The sequence below is a fragment of the Saimiri boliviensis genome, chromosome 4 (assembly GCF_048565385.1).
Source record: "Saimiri boliviensis isolate mSaiBol1 chromosome 4, mSaiBol1.pri, whole genome shotgun sequence".
Lineage (NCBI taxonomy): Eukaryota > Metazoa > Chordata > Mammalia > Primates > Cebidae > Saimiri > Saimiri boliviensis.
The window spans coordinates 80,976,376-80,991,200 of record NC_133452.1 but is presented as its reverse complement, the minus strand read 5'-3'; the positions used below and the strand labels follow the sequence as shown (position 1 = coordinate 80,991,200).

Genomic DNA, 14,825 nt, shown 5'->3' with positions numbered 1-14,825 from the left:
ATCATTTATAGCTAAAAAGCAGTTTATTCCTTAAGAGCTATGCATATTCTCCAGCTGCATCCCCATCATAGTTTTAGGCCAAACAAACCATGTGTGTCTAGTTCATAAAACCCAGCCTGCGCTTGAAGAATATGAGAGCCTTATGCTCTCTAGAAGCACAGCTGTATAGTTAAGCAGTTATCATTTTCTTTCCCTTTGCTAAAGAACCATGATGCACTTTATGTTTTAGTGGATTATTTCAAAACTTCTACACACTACCTTCTTCATACCCAAATTGTGTTGTTTATGATCTTGGCATAATCAAAAGAAAACAGTTTTAAGTTTGTGATTTTTTTAAAAAAACTATGTATAACATCAAAAATATTTGAGAGTGGCCAGGTGCGGTGGCTCACGCCTATAATCCCAGCACTTTGGGAGGCTGAGGCAGGTGGATCACCTGAAGTCAGGAGTTTGAGACCAGCCTGGCCAACATAGCAAAACCCCATCTCTACTAAAAATATAAAAACTAGCCAGGCATGGTGGTGTACGCCTGTAATCCCAGCTACTTGGGAGGCTAAGGCAGGAGAATTGCTTGAATCTGAGAGGTGGAGGTTGCAATGAGCTGAGATAATCACCACTGCATACCAGGCTAGGCAACAGAGCAAGACTCTGTCTCAAAAAATAAAAAAAAAATTTTGAGACTTTTTGCTGTTGGTTTGAGGGAGTTTTGTTTGGTTGTATTTTGTTTTGTTTTCATTGTGGTAACACTTTGAAAAGTCAGCAGCTGGTTTTTTAAAGACCTCACTATAGCACAAGTTATGTAATACTTATTGGCCTTCAGCTTCTGCAAGAAATCATTTATTGGATGGAATCTTGATCCCTTGCCACATTTATATATATATGTGAAACTTGCTTCCTTTGGATAAGTAGAAATGTTTGTTCTCTTGACTTGGATTTGCCCTCATTGATGTCTGTTGGCTCTGAATTAAAAGCAGAAACCAAAGAGGAAGAAGATGCTTCTGGGTCACAGCCAAAGGGGCTTCAGAAGACAGACCTCTATCATCTTCAAAAGGTCAGGTTACTTTCCTTCCTTCCAGCTGCATCCTGTGACACTCCCTTTTTGCAATTTGTGCTCTAGATTAGCTCTGCCTGCACGTTTTTGTTTTCATTTTTTAAACCACAACCAGGGCCAGGCTCAGTGGCTCACTCCTGTAATACCAGTACTTTGAGAGGCTGAGGCAGGTAGATAACAAGGTCAGGAGTTCGAGACCAGCCTGGCCACCGTGGTGAAACCCTGTCTCACTAAAAATACAAAAATGAGCATGGTGGTGTGCGCCTGTAGTCCCAGCTACTCTGGAGGCTGAGGCAGGCAAATCACTTGAACCTGCTGGGAGGCAGAGATTGCAGTGAGCCAAGATTGCGCCACTGCACTCTAGCCTGGTGACAGAGCAAGCCTCTGTCTCAAAAAAAAAAAAAAAAAAAAAAAGAACCAGGAACGACTTTTAGCTCACTTCTAAGTTGAACATCCTGTTAATCTCATTGTCACTCTACATATACACATTCTGGAATCTACTAGCTAACTTAGGTGGAAACTGTTCCTGTGGGCTTAGTGAAAAAAAGAGAGTTCGCTAGCACTAAGAGAAAATGGGAACATGTTTACACAAAAGAAATCCGATTCATTATCTGATGTATTTTTTTGTTTGCTCAAACTGAGAGATTTAAAAGAGCCTAAATCATTAGGTTTACTTTTCTTGATTTTAAAAAAATGTATATTCACAATATAGAGCAGAAATTGAGCCACAGTGTGTCCCTCTGAGGGGTTTCTGTCTCAGAATCACCAGAAAATGTGTGTTCTTTTATTCATAGTCCTTATTGGAAATGAAGGAGTTAAGAAGAAGTAAGAAGCCAACCAAATTTGAAATACTCAGAGAAAATGTTGTGGACTTCATTGACTGTCTAGTGAGGTGAGTCTAAATTTAGCTCTTAAGAGCTAAAAATCATGCTGTTTTTCCAAATAACACTGGTGTCATAGCTGTCTAGTCAATCCAGAACATTTTTCTCTTAGGTTGGGCTTTATGCTTTTCAGGTCTCTCCATCCAGCTTAGAATTGTAATTTTTAATTCCTTTTCCATCATCATCAAGATGTCTAACCAAATGAATTAGTTTATTTATTTACTCTCAGTTCAAGAACATAGGTTTAAATGTGATCTACTTCATTAGGCCGGGTGGGGAGAGATGAGATAGAGAGTATTTCTTCCCTTTGTAATAACAAAGGATTTGTGTTACAATTTATCTTTGCTAGGAATACATGCTGGATCTGAACCAAGCCCAGAAAACAGAGCAGATTAGCCATTCTGCTCTATTTTATCCTGAAGAAAGAACATTTAATTCTAATCAATGCCAGTGTACCTCATTATCAGCACTAAATTTACGTTGAGACATGTGCTTAGTAAATTTAGAAGTCTTCCAGTCCAGCCCGTATTTTAAGATGATTCCTTTTTGGGAAACCCAGGTCATTTTAATTCATGGATTTCCTAAAAAGTCAGCTTTGTGTATGTAGCTTTGTAAAATCTCCCACCTAAGTTTGGTGGAAGTTGGGCATGCTACAGAAAAAAAATGAGAAATGTGCAAAAGAAAATGATTTAATACTTAAAAACTTGTGTGGGGGGGCTGGGGGAACCTGTTATCATTGCTTATTGTAATTTTATTGGCAGTTTAAACCCAACAGCAGGCTAGGCACTGAACAGAATAAAGTACTGAGAAAATAGCAGTTATTAAAGAGAAGGAGTGCCTTTTTGACAAATTACATGCATTTTCTGAAAGTGAAAAGTTTCCTTTTCCAGAATAATGTGGGGACAGAGTCATTCTTCCTAGTTATTGGGGAGAAAGTGCTCATACCACAAAAAAGGTCCAAAATAATCAACAAAGGCCAGGAGCAGTGGCTCACACCTGTAATCCCAGCACTTTGGAAGGCCAAGGTGGGCAGATCACTTGAGGTCAGGAGTTCAACACCAGCCTGGCCAACTGTGAAACCCAGACTCTACTAAAAATACAAAAAATAGCTGGCCATGGTGGTGCACATCTGTAATCCCAGCTACTCAGGAGGCCGAAGCAGGAGAATGGCTTCAACCCAGGAGGCAGAGGTTGCAGTGAGCCAAGATCACGCCATTGCACCATTGCACTCTGAGCCTGAGTGACAGAGCGACACTGTCTCAAAAAACAAACAAAATAAAATGATCACCTGAATGTGACAAAAAGTAGGTTAAAGAGAAAGAAACGTATTATAACAAAGTGATGGCTGGGCATGGTGGCTCATGTCTGTAATCCCAGCAGTTTGGGAGACAAGTGGGCAGATCACCTGAGGCTAGGAGTTCGAGACCAGCCTGACCAATATGGTGAAAACCCGTCTGTGCTAAAAAAAAAAAAAAAAAAATCAGCTTGGTGTGGTGGCACATGCCTGTCAGTAATCCCGACTACTTGGGAGGTTGGGGCAGGAGAATTGCTTGAACCCGGGAGGCAGAGGTTGCAGTGAGCAGAGATCGTGCCATAGCACTCCAGCCTGGGTAATAGAGCAAGACTCCATCTCAAGAAAAAAAAAAAAAAAAAAGGATGAACTGCACTATTGGCCAAATACTGATCAAAAATTACATTTTAGAACTCATAGAGTTAACCTTGCCCTACTGGGCTTTCCTGTTCTTGTAGACTCTAGCCCCAAGCTCTTGACTTCCCTTTTACCAAGTAGTGAACATTGTCACTAAAAATAATTTTGCAATGTGATTTGCCAATTTTAGGCCAAATGTCAGGTTCCAGAGTTCCTACAGATTCCAAATTGTAGGCTCTGAAACTACATCAGCCATTCCCCTTTCATGATCCTTCACCTAATATGTCTGACTTCTTACCTTTCTGAGCAGTTGTTGAAATAATGCTCAGTGTGATTAAAATGTGTTTTGTTGTAAAATCACAAAATCTCCTCTAGTAGGATTTACTGTCTTTTCCAAGATTGTCCCAGGAGGGAAGTGATTAGAATTGTAGCATGCTAGAACAAAAAGAGACCCAAGCGTCAGTCATGTGGCAGCCGAAGCCCAGAGAGGGGCCATGACTCATGCAAGTCCACAGTCTCAGTCTCCTGACACCTGCCAAAAGGCCCTCTCCATTTCTCTACACTGCCGTCAACAGCCACATCACAGATGGTTGAGCAGAGCTTGGAGTTATGGAGAAAGGATGCCCTTTAAAGACAAATATAAGCAGGAGACTTCAGGAGGCAGAGTTCACAGTATACCATGAGCAGCTCTTGGCAAAAATACTGACAGGCAAGAATAAGTTGCCAGATCTTGAGAGCGGAGGATACATCGCCACTTTCTAACTTACTGTTTTTGCCAATACCATGCTTCAACTTTGTAGCCCTTGTTGATACTAATTCCACCAGTTCCTTCAGAACCACCTCTTTCAGAGAAGCTTATCATTTGTTTAAATCTGGTCTGAATCCAAAGTGAGAATAATGAAGTGCTCTAGTGCCAGACTTGTGCTTATTTCTTGTCACAGTAAATAAGTTGCAGAAATATGTTTCTTTGCCAATCTCCAAGTCTACAATCAGATAAAACTTGTAATGTATAATGTATTTGTCACTGTTGTTCAACTAATACAGCCAGTGGAAACAAAATTAAGGCAGATATTTTATTTTTGCTCCGATGGTTCTTTGAGAATATCTAGAGAGGACTTTTGTCTTGGGAAATGCCTGAATTTCTATATATCAGATGTTAAAATGTTAAAGTATGAGGCAATGGTTTGAGTTTCTGAGGTTGACTCTATCTGGCTGCCTTGTTAGATATTCAGTTCTTACTACATAGCAGGGACTGCAACAAGATCTTTTAATGACAGCCATGTATAATGATTGGGAATAACTACATAAGGTATTGGTAGCCAGTCATCACAGAAACTATTTCCTGAAGCTACAGCTAAGTTAACTCAACCTTGAGTAATTAAGATGCTAGCAGTATCTGAGTTACAGAATATTGTTCCTTAGTGAGGGTCAAGTCAAAAATCATACACTCTTTGCAAGTAAGTTTTACTCCAGTTGCCACTGGAGAAAGAGCAGCACCTAGAATTAGAATGAGCAAGGGCTCATTAGCTCTTGAGATGGGGGAAGAGATAGGGATGGTGAAGAGTGATATCCATATTGAATACCCTTTTCACATCCTCTTCTTAAAAGCTCCTGGCCACACCGGGACAAAGCAAGTGTAGGGGATTTCTAGGGAGTGGTATCCTCTCCAGAAGAATAGAAAAGATACTTGGAAGAAGGGGAGTAATGTCCCCAGTGACTGGACTGAGGTAGCTGCTTTGCTTTGCTTGCACTGGTGGGAAAAGGAGCTGATATAAGCTGTCATGTGGCCAAAATACTTTAGGCTCAGGACTGGACTAAACCTCAGAAATCTTCTTTATGAAGTCATGTGAGTTAACTGTATACTTTAATTCACATAGTGACATTACTCTGTCTTTGGGTTATATGTGCCAAAGCTTCTCCCCTCCAATTCGCTACCGTCCAGGCCATCCAGCGTGATATCACTGTCATGGCACAGACCACCTGATGAGCTCATTATACATTCAAAGTGAATTTTTAATGCCTTATTTTTTAGTTCAGAATTCATTAAAATTGTTTTATCATCTAGCTCGTAGGTAAAAAAAAATCCCGAATAATGGCAGATTTTTTAATAACTGAAATTTTATTGATGATTTGTTTTTCAGTACTCTGAAACTAAGAATTAGCCTTTTCTGCCTTCTAAAGGAAAAAGTAATTCCAATATATAAAAAACTTTTGGGTGGGCTTGGTAGCTCACACCTGTAATCCCAACACTTTGGGAGGCTGAGGCTGGTGGATCACCTGAGGTCAGTAGTTTGAGACCAGCCTGGCCAACATGGTGAAACCTCGTCTCTCTTTAAAAATACAAAAATTAGCTGGGTGTGGTGGTGGATGCCTGTAATCCCAACTACTCAGGAGGCTGAGGCAGGAGAATCGCTTGAACATGGGAGGCAGAGGTTCCAGTGAGCCAAGATTGCGCCATTGTACTCCAGCCTGGGCGACAAGAGCAAAACTCTGTCTCAAAAAAAAAAAAAACTTTTGAGGTGTCATTTCCGTGAAAAATACCAACTAATTCTGTGATCACACCAGGTGCGGTGGCTCACGCTGTAATCCCAGCAGTCTGGGAGGCCGAGGCAGGCAGATCACTTGAGGTCAGGAGTTCAAGACCAGGTTGGCCAACATAATGAAACACTCCCTGTCTCTACTAAAAATACAAAAATTAGCTGGGCATGGTGGCACACACCTGTAGTCCCAGCTACTCAGGAGGCTAAGGCAGGAGAATCACTTGAACCTGGAAGACAGAGGTTGCAGTAAGCCAAGATTGCGCCACTGCACTCCAGCCTAGGCAACAGAGCAGGACTCTATCTCAAAAAAAAAAAAAAATTCTGTGATCCAAGAATAATTTCCTAAACTCTTAATTCCAGGCCTGTATTTAATATTGCCAAAGGTTAAATGTTTTCTGTGCTAGAAAATGTAGATATCTCAGTTTTCTTTTACTTTAAGAAATTCTTTCTTAAAGATTTCTGAGCAGAAATATAGTGTATATACATTTGTTCCTCAAGATTTAACTCAGAACTGAAATATACAGCTTCTTATAAGGAGTCTAGAGGTAGTTTTAAAAACTATTATATGGAAGAGGTGCAGTTCTGAGTGCAACTGTACTAGATCTGATACTTGGGTTTGTTTCATTTGTTGGTTTTTGGTTGTTGTTGATCTTGCTTTTAGTAAATGGTTCAATCCTCTACCACGAGAGGATTGACAAAAATATTATATTAAAAATTGAAGTTCAACAGAGCTTAAAGGAAAATATATATTAAAAAAATAAACCTGTGCTTATCTAAACATGGATATCTGACTGGCTGTTTCAGAGAATACCTTCTGCCTCCTGAGACACAGCCTCTCCATGAGGTGGTGTACTTCAGCGCTGCCCATGCCCTTCGTGAGCATTTAAATGCTGCTCCGCGAGTTGCCCTCCATACTGCACTCAACAATCCTTACTATTATCTAAAGGTAAGATTTTCGTTCTCTGATAGTTTAGCTCAGGCTCTGGGCTTCACAAAAACATTCTAAATTTGCAGTTACGGTTTAATGAGCAGAGAGTTGGCAGCTCAGGGTTGCACCTCTCATATATTTTTAAAAATTCTTGAGACTGTAGAAAAAATGTCTAACCCTGTAAAGATACCAATCAGTAGTCAGCTGTTGCTGCCATTTTTTGACCATGTGTAATCTCTGCCCTTCACATGCTGAAGTCTGATCATAGGCACAAAGACTCCAGAGTATAATGTTACCACTCCTGTGAAAATAAAGGAAATGTTTCTTATAAACATAACAACAGATAGGGATTAAACAATATGGCCTAATAAATTACTTAAAGATCAAAATGGTTGTTTCTAGTGGGAAAGAGAAATACTTTGGGACTTCATCTTGGATTTTAGACCAAAGAAAGATCTATTCTGAGAGCATCTGCAGAGCTGTGTGGAGGATAGCCAGCAGTCCACCACTAAAACTCCTGGAGCAACACACTTCAGCAGTGCCCTTGCTAAAGCCCAGACACAGTTATCAACTCCTAGAAGCTCTTTAAACAAAAGCTTAAGACAGCTCACAATTTTAGAATCTAGCTTTCTTATGACCAGGCAAAATGATCACTTTAAACATTCAGTAAGCTGTATATACATGGAAGAGTTGTAAGTTAAGTACCCAGAAATCTTGCCACAATAAATACTTCAGCAACTCCGTAAGACCTATGAAGAGCATTCCAGTGTATTGGTTCTCATTGCAAAATGGCACACAAACATGCTCAGTATTACAAGAGTACTGAGTAGGACGATATAAGTCAGTGGTTTTCAGTGATGGTGAAAAACATTGAAAATTTCATACTTAAGGAACAACAACAACAACAAAAACAATGTTATTTTTAATATATAAACCACAAATTAGACCTTTAAAAAAAATCTATCTTCTTGGCTAGTGGGTCACAGAAGAGAACTGGTATGATTTCAGTTGTCTTTGGGTGGGATATAATATACCCCTGATACTACAATATCAGAGCAGGGTGTGTATATAAGACTTTGTGTTCCTCAATAAAAGCCATGGATTTCAAATAGGTTGAAGAAACACTGATGGTTTCTCTGGGGCTTAAGATCTGCAATGTTGACAATGTAATCTTTTCTTTAAAAGTTAATTTATACCCCTGGTAAGTGGTATTAGTATTTGCTAATATAGTATAGTAATTGTTAAACTTCAGCTAACAAGTGTTGGAAGTACCATTTTATTAAGTATTCCTAAAGATTTCCATTAACTTTTTATAGCAAGTGCATTCAGGTCTCAGAAATTGGTAATTTATGGATTGAGAAAAATATGCTTGTCTTCTAATCTTGGGAATATTATTCTAGTGACTAAGAACTACAGGGGTTGTGACCAAGACAGAAACCTAAACAAGAACCAGCCAACTATTGAATAGACTCACTTACTAAATAAAGGAAACCAAGATTCCATTTACTGATGTACTCAGTTTAGGTTGAGGGCTTTATTAATGTCTGATTTTGTTCCTAATCATTTCTAAAAGGTAGCGATCTTCGTTTACTGTTACTTTTTAGAATGAAGCACTGAAAAGTGAAGAAGGCTGCATTCCAAATATTGCCCCAGACATCTGCATAGCATATAAACTGCACCTAGAGTGTAGCAGGCTAATCAACCTTGTGGACTGGTCAGAGGTAGGTTGGGGGAAAAGAGCAAGCTGGGTATTTTTCTAAACATCCATGATGGCTTTCTCAGAATAGTTTTATACTTTTAGTGCTTTGGAATTCATACTGTGTTTAATGCGTTGTCTTTTATTTGGAAAGCATTAATCGCTTCAAACTTTAAAAGTTTCTTAGGAAGTGGTAGCTCAACAATCCCGACTCCCAGTCCCCAGCTCTCTGATCCTGCATTCCTTAACCAAGCCAAGTCTGTGTTTTTATGCCAGGTCAAAATAAGTATGTGATCTAACCCAATAGTTAGCATTAAGCAGAAACCAAACAATTTAGGTCAGTTCTGTTATTTCACGAAATAAAGTATATTATTAACTAGCATTTCTCTTCTTGGATAAAAGAAAAAAATTATTGAAATAACTACATAACAGATTTAGCAATCAGGAAGTACAAGGAATACTTGGCAAGGCAATAAACAACTGTTGTTTTTCTTTTAAATAAATAACTATTATTTCTGTCTTTAAAATAGTATTACAAAGATCTTAACTCTGTTACAGGCCCTACAGATGTCTTGTCACCATTAAAAAATATCCATAATTGACTGCTTCCACGAAAAATAGATATTTTGCTGGGGTAAGATTAGGAATAGAGGAAACAGGGCTTTCTTTTTCTTTTGACTAGCTTTGTTTCTTGATTTTCTCTGCATATTCTGAGTTCTCTAATGCAAAATTATTCAGGAACCATTAATCTTTTAATATATAAGTGGTTAAAAGTGATCATCATTGTAGTTTTGACAATCTTAAATTTGACACAATAAAAAATATGTGCCAGCTATCAACAGCCATTAAAAAAAAAAGATGTTTGGCAACTGTAGACATTTTTATTTTCTTCTGTCTTGTCTGTTCAAAAGGCTTTTGCAACAGTTGTGACAGCTGCTGAAAAAATGGATGCAAATTCTGCAACCTCAGAAGAAATGAATGAAATTATCCAGTATCCTTTTAAAACCATGTCCAAATACACATAAAATGTTTATAATTTCTCCAGTTCTACACTAGATATTTATAAAGGTATACTCCAAACAACCTTATTACTTGTTAATATTAACCATACTGTGCTAGAATAACTGAAATTTCTAAATCTTTATTTTGAATTTAATCCAAAATGAGACCAAACCTAAAATTTTTGGTATCAAATGTATTTCAAGATTATATTCCAAAATTTACCAAAAATGAAACTGCCATTATTGAATTTTTTTTTTTTTTTTTTGAGATGGAGCTTTGCTATTGTTGCCCAGGCTGGAATACAGTGGCACAATCTCGGCTTACTGCCAACTTCCGCCTCCTGGGTTCAAGCAATTCACCTGCCTCAGCCTCCCAAGTAGCTGGAATTACAGGTGCCTGCCACCACACCCGGCTTATTTTTATATTTTTAGTAGAGATGGGATTTCACCATGTTGGCCAGGCTGGTCTCGAACTCCCGACCTCCCTCAGGTGATCCACCTGCCTTGGCCTCACAAAGTGCTGATATTACAGGCATGTGCCACTGCACCTGGTCTGAATTCTCTATTTTTCTAATGTTATGTTTAGAAGTGGGGGTGGGGAGCAATTTCCATACTATGTAAAACATTAGAGTTAAGAAGCATTAAGTACGTTTCCATTTATGTTTTATTGACAGTGGATTCTAATTAATGTTTTACAGTAAGAGTTATAGTCTAATTGAGGAGTTTATATTTGAACTATCTATTTCACTTTACCAACTAGTATTTTAACATTGAGATTTTAACCCCTTTTTGTCAAAAATACAATATGGCCAGTTTCCTTAACTAAAGCCTCCAGTGCTCGGTTTATTAGAGCTGTTTCTGAACTAGAACTTTTAGGATTTATAAAACCTACCAAACAGAAGACTGACCATGTGGCAAGGCTAACGTGGGGAGGCTGCTAGAAAGCAGATGAGCGAAGCCAGAACGATCACATTTAGCTTAAGAGAAAAAGGTGAACTATCAACTATCATATTTACATGTACTAGAGGAGCCTGTTTTTGGTGAGAAGATAAATGTGTAATCCTCATGTGATGTTTAACCAGAAAAGTACATTGCTAACCCCAAATGGGCATATATCAAAACACCTGTGGAGTACTTTAGACTCCAACAAACAATACATAACTAAAACTGCTCGCACATTTTACTGTACTTTCCACAAAGTCATTACTAAATTGTGAGTAAATCATTCTTGAACTTAACAGTATATAAATGTAATAAATTCCTTTATCCAGGAGTATAATTTATAGCTGGTTTAACAGACCTCATTCCTCCTCCCCCAATTTCTTGCATTGGCATTCCTCACTTTAGCATAGTAGACAGTAGGTAACATGAATATCCTCCAGGTTTGTTTCTGCTGGTGACTACATATGTTCTAAAACTGCCTCTGCCTCCCCATTTCCTTTAGTCTTACAACTTAAAAAAAAAAAAAAAAGGTCCAAACTGTTTGGCTTTATGCTTAAAGGCAGTAAATATTCTATTTCTGGATGACCCATCATGGAGCCAGTAAGGCCTTTACAAATCACATCCTAAACAAATAAAAATCAGATGAAGAAAGTAAGGCCTAGATGAATGACATCTCGATCTCTTCCATGGCAGAAACTCAAGACGTAATGAAAGAAAGTTAGCTAAAGTTTCTTATTTAATGCTCTGTTCTTAAGGGAATTCTGGGACTTTTAAGACTACTCACTAACATACAAAATTACCATGCATATATTTTGGTTTGCAAACCTTGGAACGATGTAATTGCAGGATTGTGTGTGTGCATGTGTACTCACAGGCTTTGAAGAGTTTTATGACTATCCATTATCCAAAATGCTTGGAAACAGAAGTGTTTTGGATTTTAGATTTTGGAATATTTGCATACCTACAAGTTCAGCATCCAAAACCCAAAATGCTCCAGTGAGCATTTCCTTTGAGCATGTCAGTACTCAAAGTTTCAGATTTTGGAGCACTTCAGATTTGAGATTTGGGATATTCAACCTGCATAATCAAACCTCCTTCATTCAAGGATGTAAAAGGAGGTATTAATACAAGCTTAGAATAAAGAACACCTATGACCTCTGCCAACATGGTGGGCCGAGACGACCTTAATCGGTCACCCTTCTCACCTCACTCCCTGCTTCAAGCACATAAAAATGCTAGATGAAATGTATCTCAAAAAAAATGTCTGGCTGGGCATGGTGGCTCACGCCTGTAATCCCAGTAGTTTGGGAGGCCAGGGTGGGTGGATCACCTGAGGTCGGGAATTCAAGATCAGCCTGACCAACATGGAGAAACCCTGTCTCTACTAAAAAATACAAAATTAGCCGGTGTGGTGGCCATCTAAGCAAGACTTTGACTTTTAAAGGATCAGTCTGGTTGCTATGAGAGAATAGGATGGGTGAGAGGAGACACAAATGAGGCAAAATAAAGACCAGTTGGGAAACCACAGAAATAATCCAAGCAAGCTATGATAGTGGCTTAGAGTAATAGAAGTAGAAATGGTAAGATTTTAGGTGGAACTAAGCTTAAATGATGTAAGGAGTCCAAGACTGTTTCTGCCTGAAAAACTGTCATTAAGGATGACCGAGAGGAAAAATTTCAGAGGCAAAAGTAAGTTTTAGACATAAATTTTGAGGTGTCTAGTAGATACTTAACTAAAGATGTCACACAAGTTAATATAATCTGATGTCCTTATGATGAGATCACCAAGATGAGACTAAGAGGAGGTAAGCAACCCAAGGTCGAGCTCGGGGGCGGGGGGAAACATCTATGTTTTATCAAAATTTAGGGAAGTGAAGATTGGGCTGGTAGCAAAAGAGACTGAGGAGGAGCAGCCAGTAAAGGAGAAACATCAAGCACGTGTAGTATTTTGCAAGTCAACCGAAGAATGCTTCAAGGTAAAATGCTAGCTGCTGATGAGATTTAACAATGTGGAAATCTTTGATGAGTTTTACTAAGAGTAGTGGAGACGAAGCCTAATCACCTATCAGATGACCCAACCGAGTGTCCAAACTTAACAGCCTGGAAAAGCCGTAACTGTGTGATGCAATATGGAAACCACAGCATCACCTTGCACTCTTGAACAGAAAGTTTAACCTGAAAATTACAAAGTCTTTAGGCCTAACTTGCAGTTTACAGGAAGTTCAAAGGGATATTAGAAGTTAAATTAATGACACTACAAAGAAAAAACAAGACAAAAGAACTAGTATTTCCAGAAAGTGAAAATCTTAATTGAATCCTGTTTGGGGATAAGGGTATTAAAAAAGAGACACATGAAAAAATCTGAAGTGACTTGTTGTTAAATTTTAGATTGAATAACGGTATTATCATATAGAATCACATTCTTAGGAGATGCATGTTTTTAAGTATTGTCATGCCTTTGAAATAGTTTCATACAAAGCAAATATGGCAAAATATTAACTGCCTTTGGACCATTATACTATTCTTTCAACTTTTCTGTTGGAATATTTTTCCTAATAAAACAAGTTATTTAAAAAAGGAGGGAGTAATAAACTGGAGAAAGTTTAGAAAGTTCTTGAGTTTTGCTTTTATAAAGAGGAACAGTAAAATAATCACTAGCAAGGGATATAGGATCAAAAGATTTTTAGTAACATGATTATGCTTTTGGAAGTGATTTAGTAGAGAAAATAGATGCAGTAGAGAGAGGACTGCTAGAGCTGTATCCTTTGCCTGAGACATGAGTTTGCATCTAGTGCTCCTTACCTAGGGCAAATGCAGGAGCAGAGAATTGTGGGAGCCATATATCCATCAGTAGAGACTATTAGTGTGCTTTTGTAGAATATTCACTTAACACCAATTACTGAACGATTTTGAAGGGAGTAAAGAGAACCCAAATGAGGCAAAAACAAGTCATTTTCAACTGTAGCTGCTTGGATCACCTAGGCAGCATGTTAAAACAGATTCCAAAAGTTTTCCCCTACCCCCAATTGCCTAAAGCAGTCTTGGGATAAGTAGAGCCTGAGAATCTTCTACCATTTTCTTTAGGGTCTTGCCATAGGCCAAAGACAGCTTTAGTATTTTAAACATCCAATATTTATTTTTCTCAGATTGCCTATTTTTCAAAAAATACAAAGAATTATAGCTAGGTGCACTTGTTAATCAGATTTACCAAACAGATCATAGTACAGTACTGTATCAGTACTGCCTTTCACTAAAAGATTAAGATGACTGTTAACACACAATTCTGTAGATACTAATTACAAGCAATTTCAGGGATTTGAGGAATTCAGAATCCCTAGGTAGCTAAAATAATCTTCCTGTTGAAATCATGTGTGGTTGGTATTTGGACTAATCAACTACTGGACCCATCTAAAGTCAGAATAGCCTATAAGCTAGGACTTTTGGGTAAGTGATAATGCAGAAATTTGGCTGTAAAAGAAAAAAAAATTTTTTTTTGAGACACAGTCTCACTGTGTCACCCAGACTGGAGTGCAGTGGTGCGATCTCGACTCACTTGCAACCTCTGCCTCCTGGGTTCAAGCGATTCTCATGCCTTAGCCTCCTGAATAGCTGGGACTACAGGCTATCCTGCTAACCAGTGGTTCTTAGCTAGGAGCTCTTTTGTCCCTCAGTGACATTTGGCAATGTCTGCAGACACTTTGGTTATCACAATTGTGGGAAGGGGTTTAACTGGCCTCTAGTGGTAGAGGCCAGATATGTGACTAAATATCCTGTAATACACAAGAACAGCCACCACAACGAAGAATGATCTGGCCCAAACTGCCAGTAGTGCTAAGGTTGAGAATCTCTAAGACCATTAAATGGAGGTAGAATTAAGCACCTTGTTGCCACCCTGTGCTATATACCAATCTAATTGACATATAAATTGCCTGGCCACCTTGTGAAACCACTTTTTAGGCTTGTTTTAAACAAAGAATTGGTGAAATGTAATTACCAAAGCTAAAAAGGAAAAAGTAAATCCTTTTTCTTTTACTAACTTGATCAATTATAAATGTATATTTAAGATTGTCTTAAGTTTTGGAAATATGCTATTAGAATTCAACAAAATAATTCACTGAAGCATTTTTTTTTTTGGCTC

At 38.4% G+C, this 14,825-nt stretch overlaps 1 protein-coding gene across 4 annotated transcripts in view; it reads left to right on the top strand.

Annotated features, from left to right (window-relative positions):
• Window positions 1-13,908, top strand: part of ORC3 (origin recognition complex subunit 3) — a 67,423-nt gene extending 53,515 nt beyond the window's left edge. For 2 of the 4 annotated variants that reach the window (XM_003922945.2, XM_010333805.2), the window contains 6 exons: window positions 972-1,051; window positions 1,846-1,943; window positions 6,925-7,066; window positions 8,653-8,769; window positions 9,656-9,735; window positions 10,581-13,908. In XM_003922945.2, coding sequence (XP_003922994.2) covers window positions 972-1,051; window positions 1,846-1,943; window positions 6,925-7,066; window positions 8,653-8,769; window positions 9,656-9,735; window positions 10,581-10,686 — 623 coding nt within the window. In that variant the 3' untranslated portion in view covers window positions 10,687-13,908. Of the gene's footprint in view, window positions 1-971; window positions 1,052-1,845; window positions 1,944-6,924; window positions 7,067-8,652; window positions 8,770-9,655; window positions 9,736-10,573 lie in introns of all 4 variants that reach the window. The other 2 variants (XM_010333804.3, XM_074397713.1) reach the window with 2 other exon arrangements.
• Window positions 13,909-14,825: the final 917 nt, after the last annotated feature.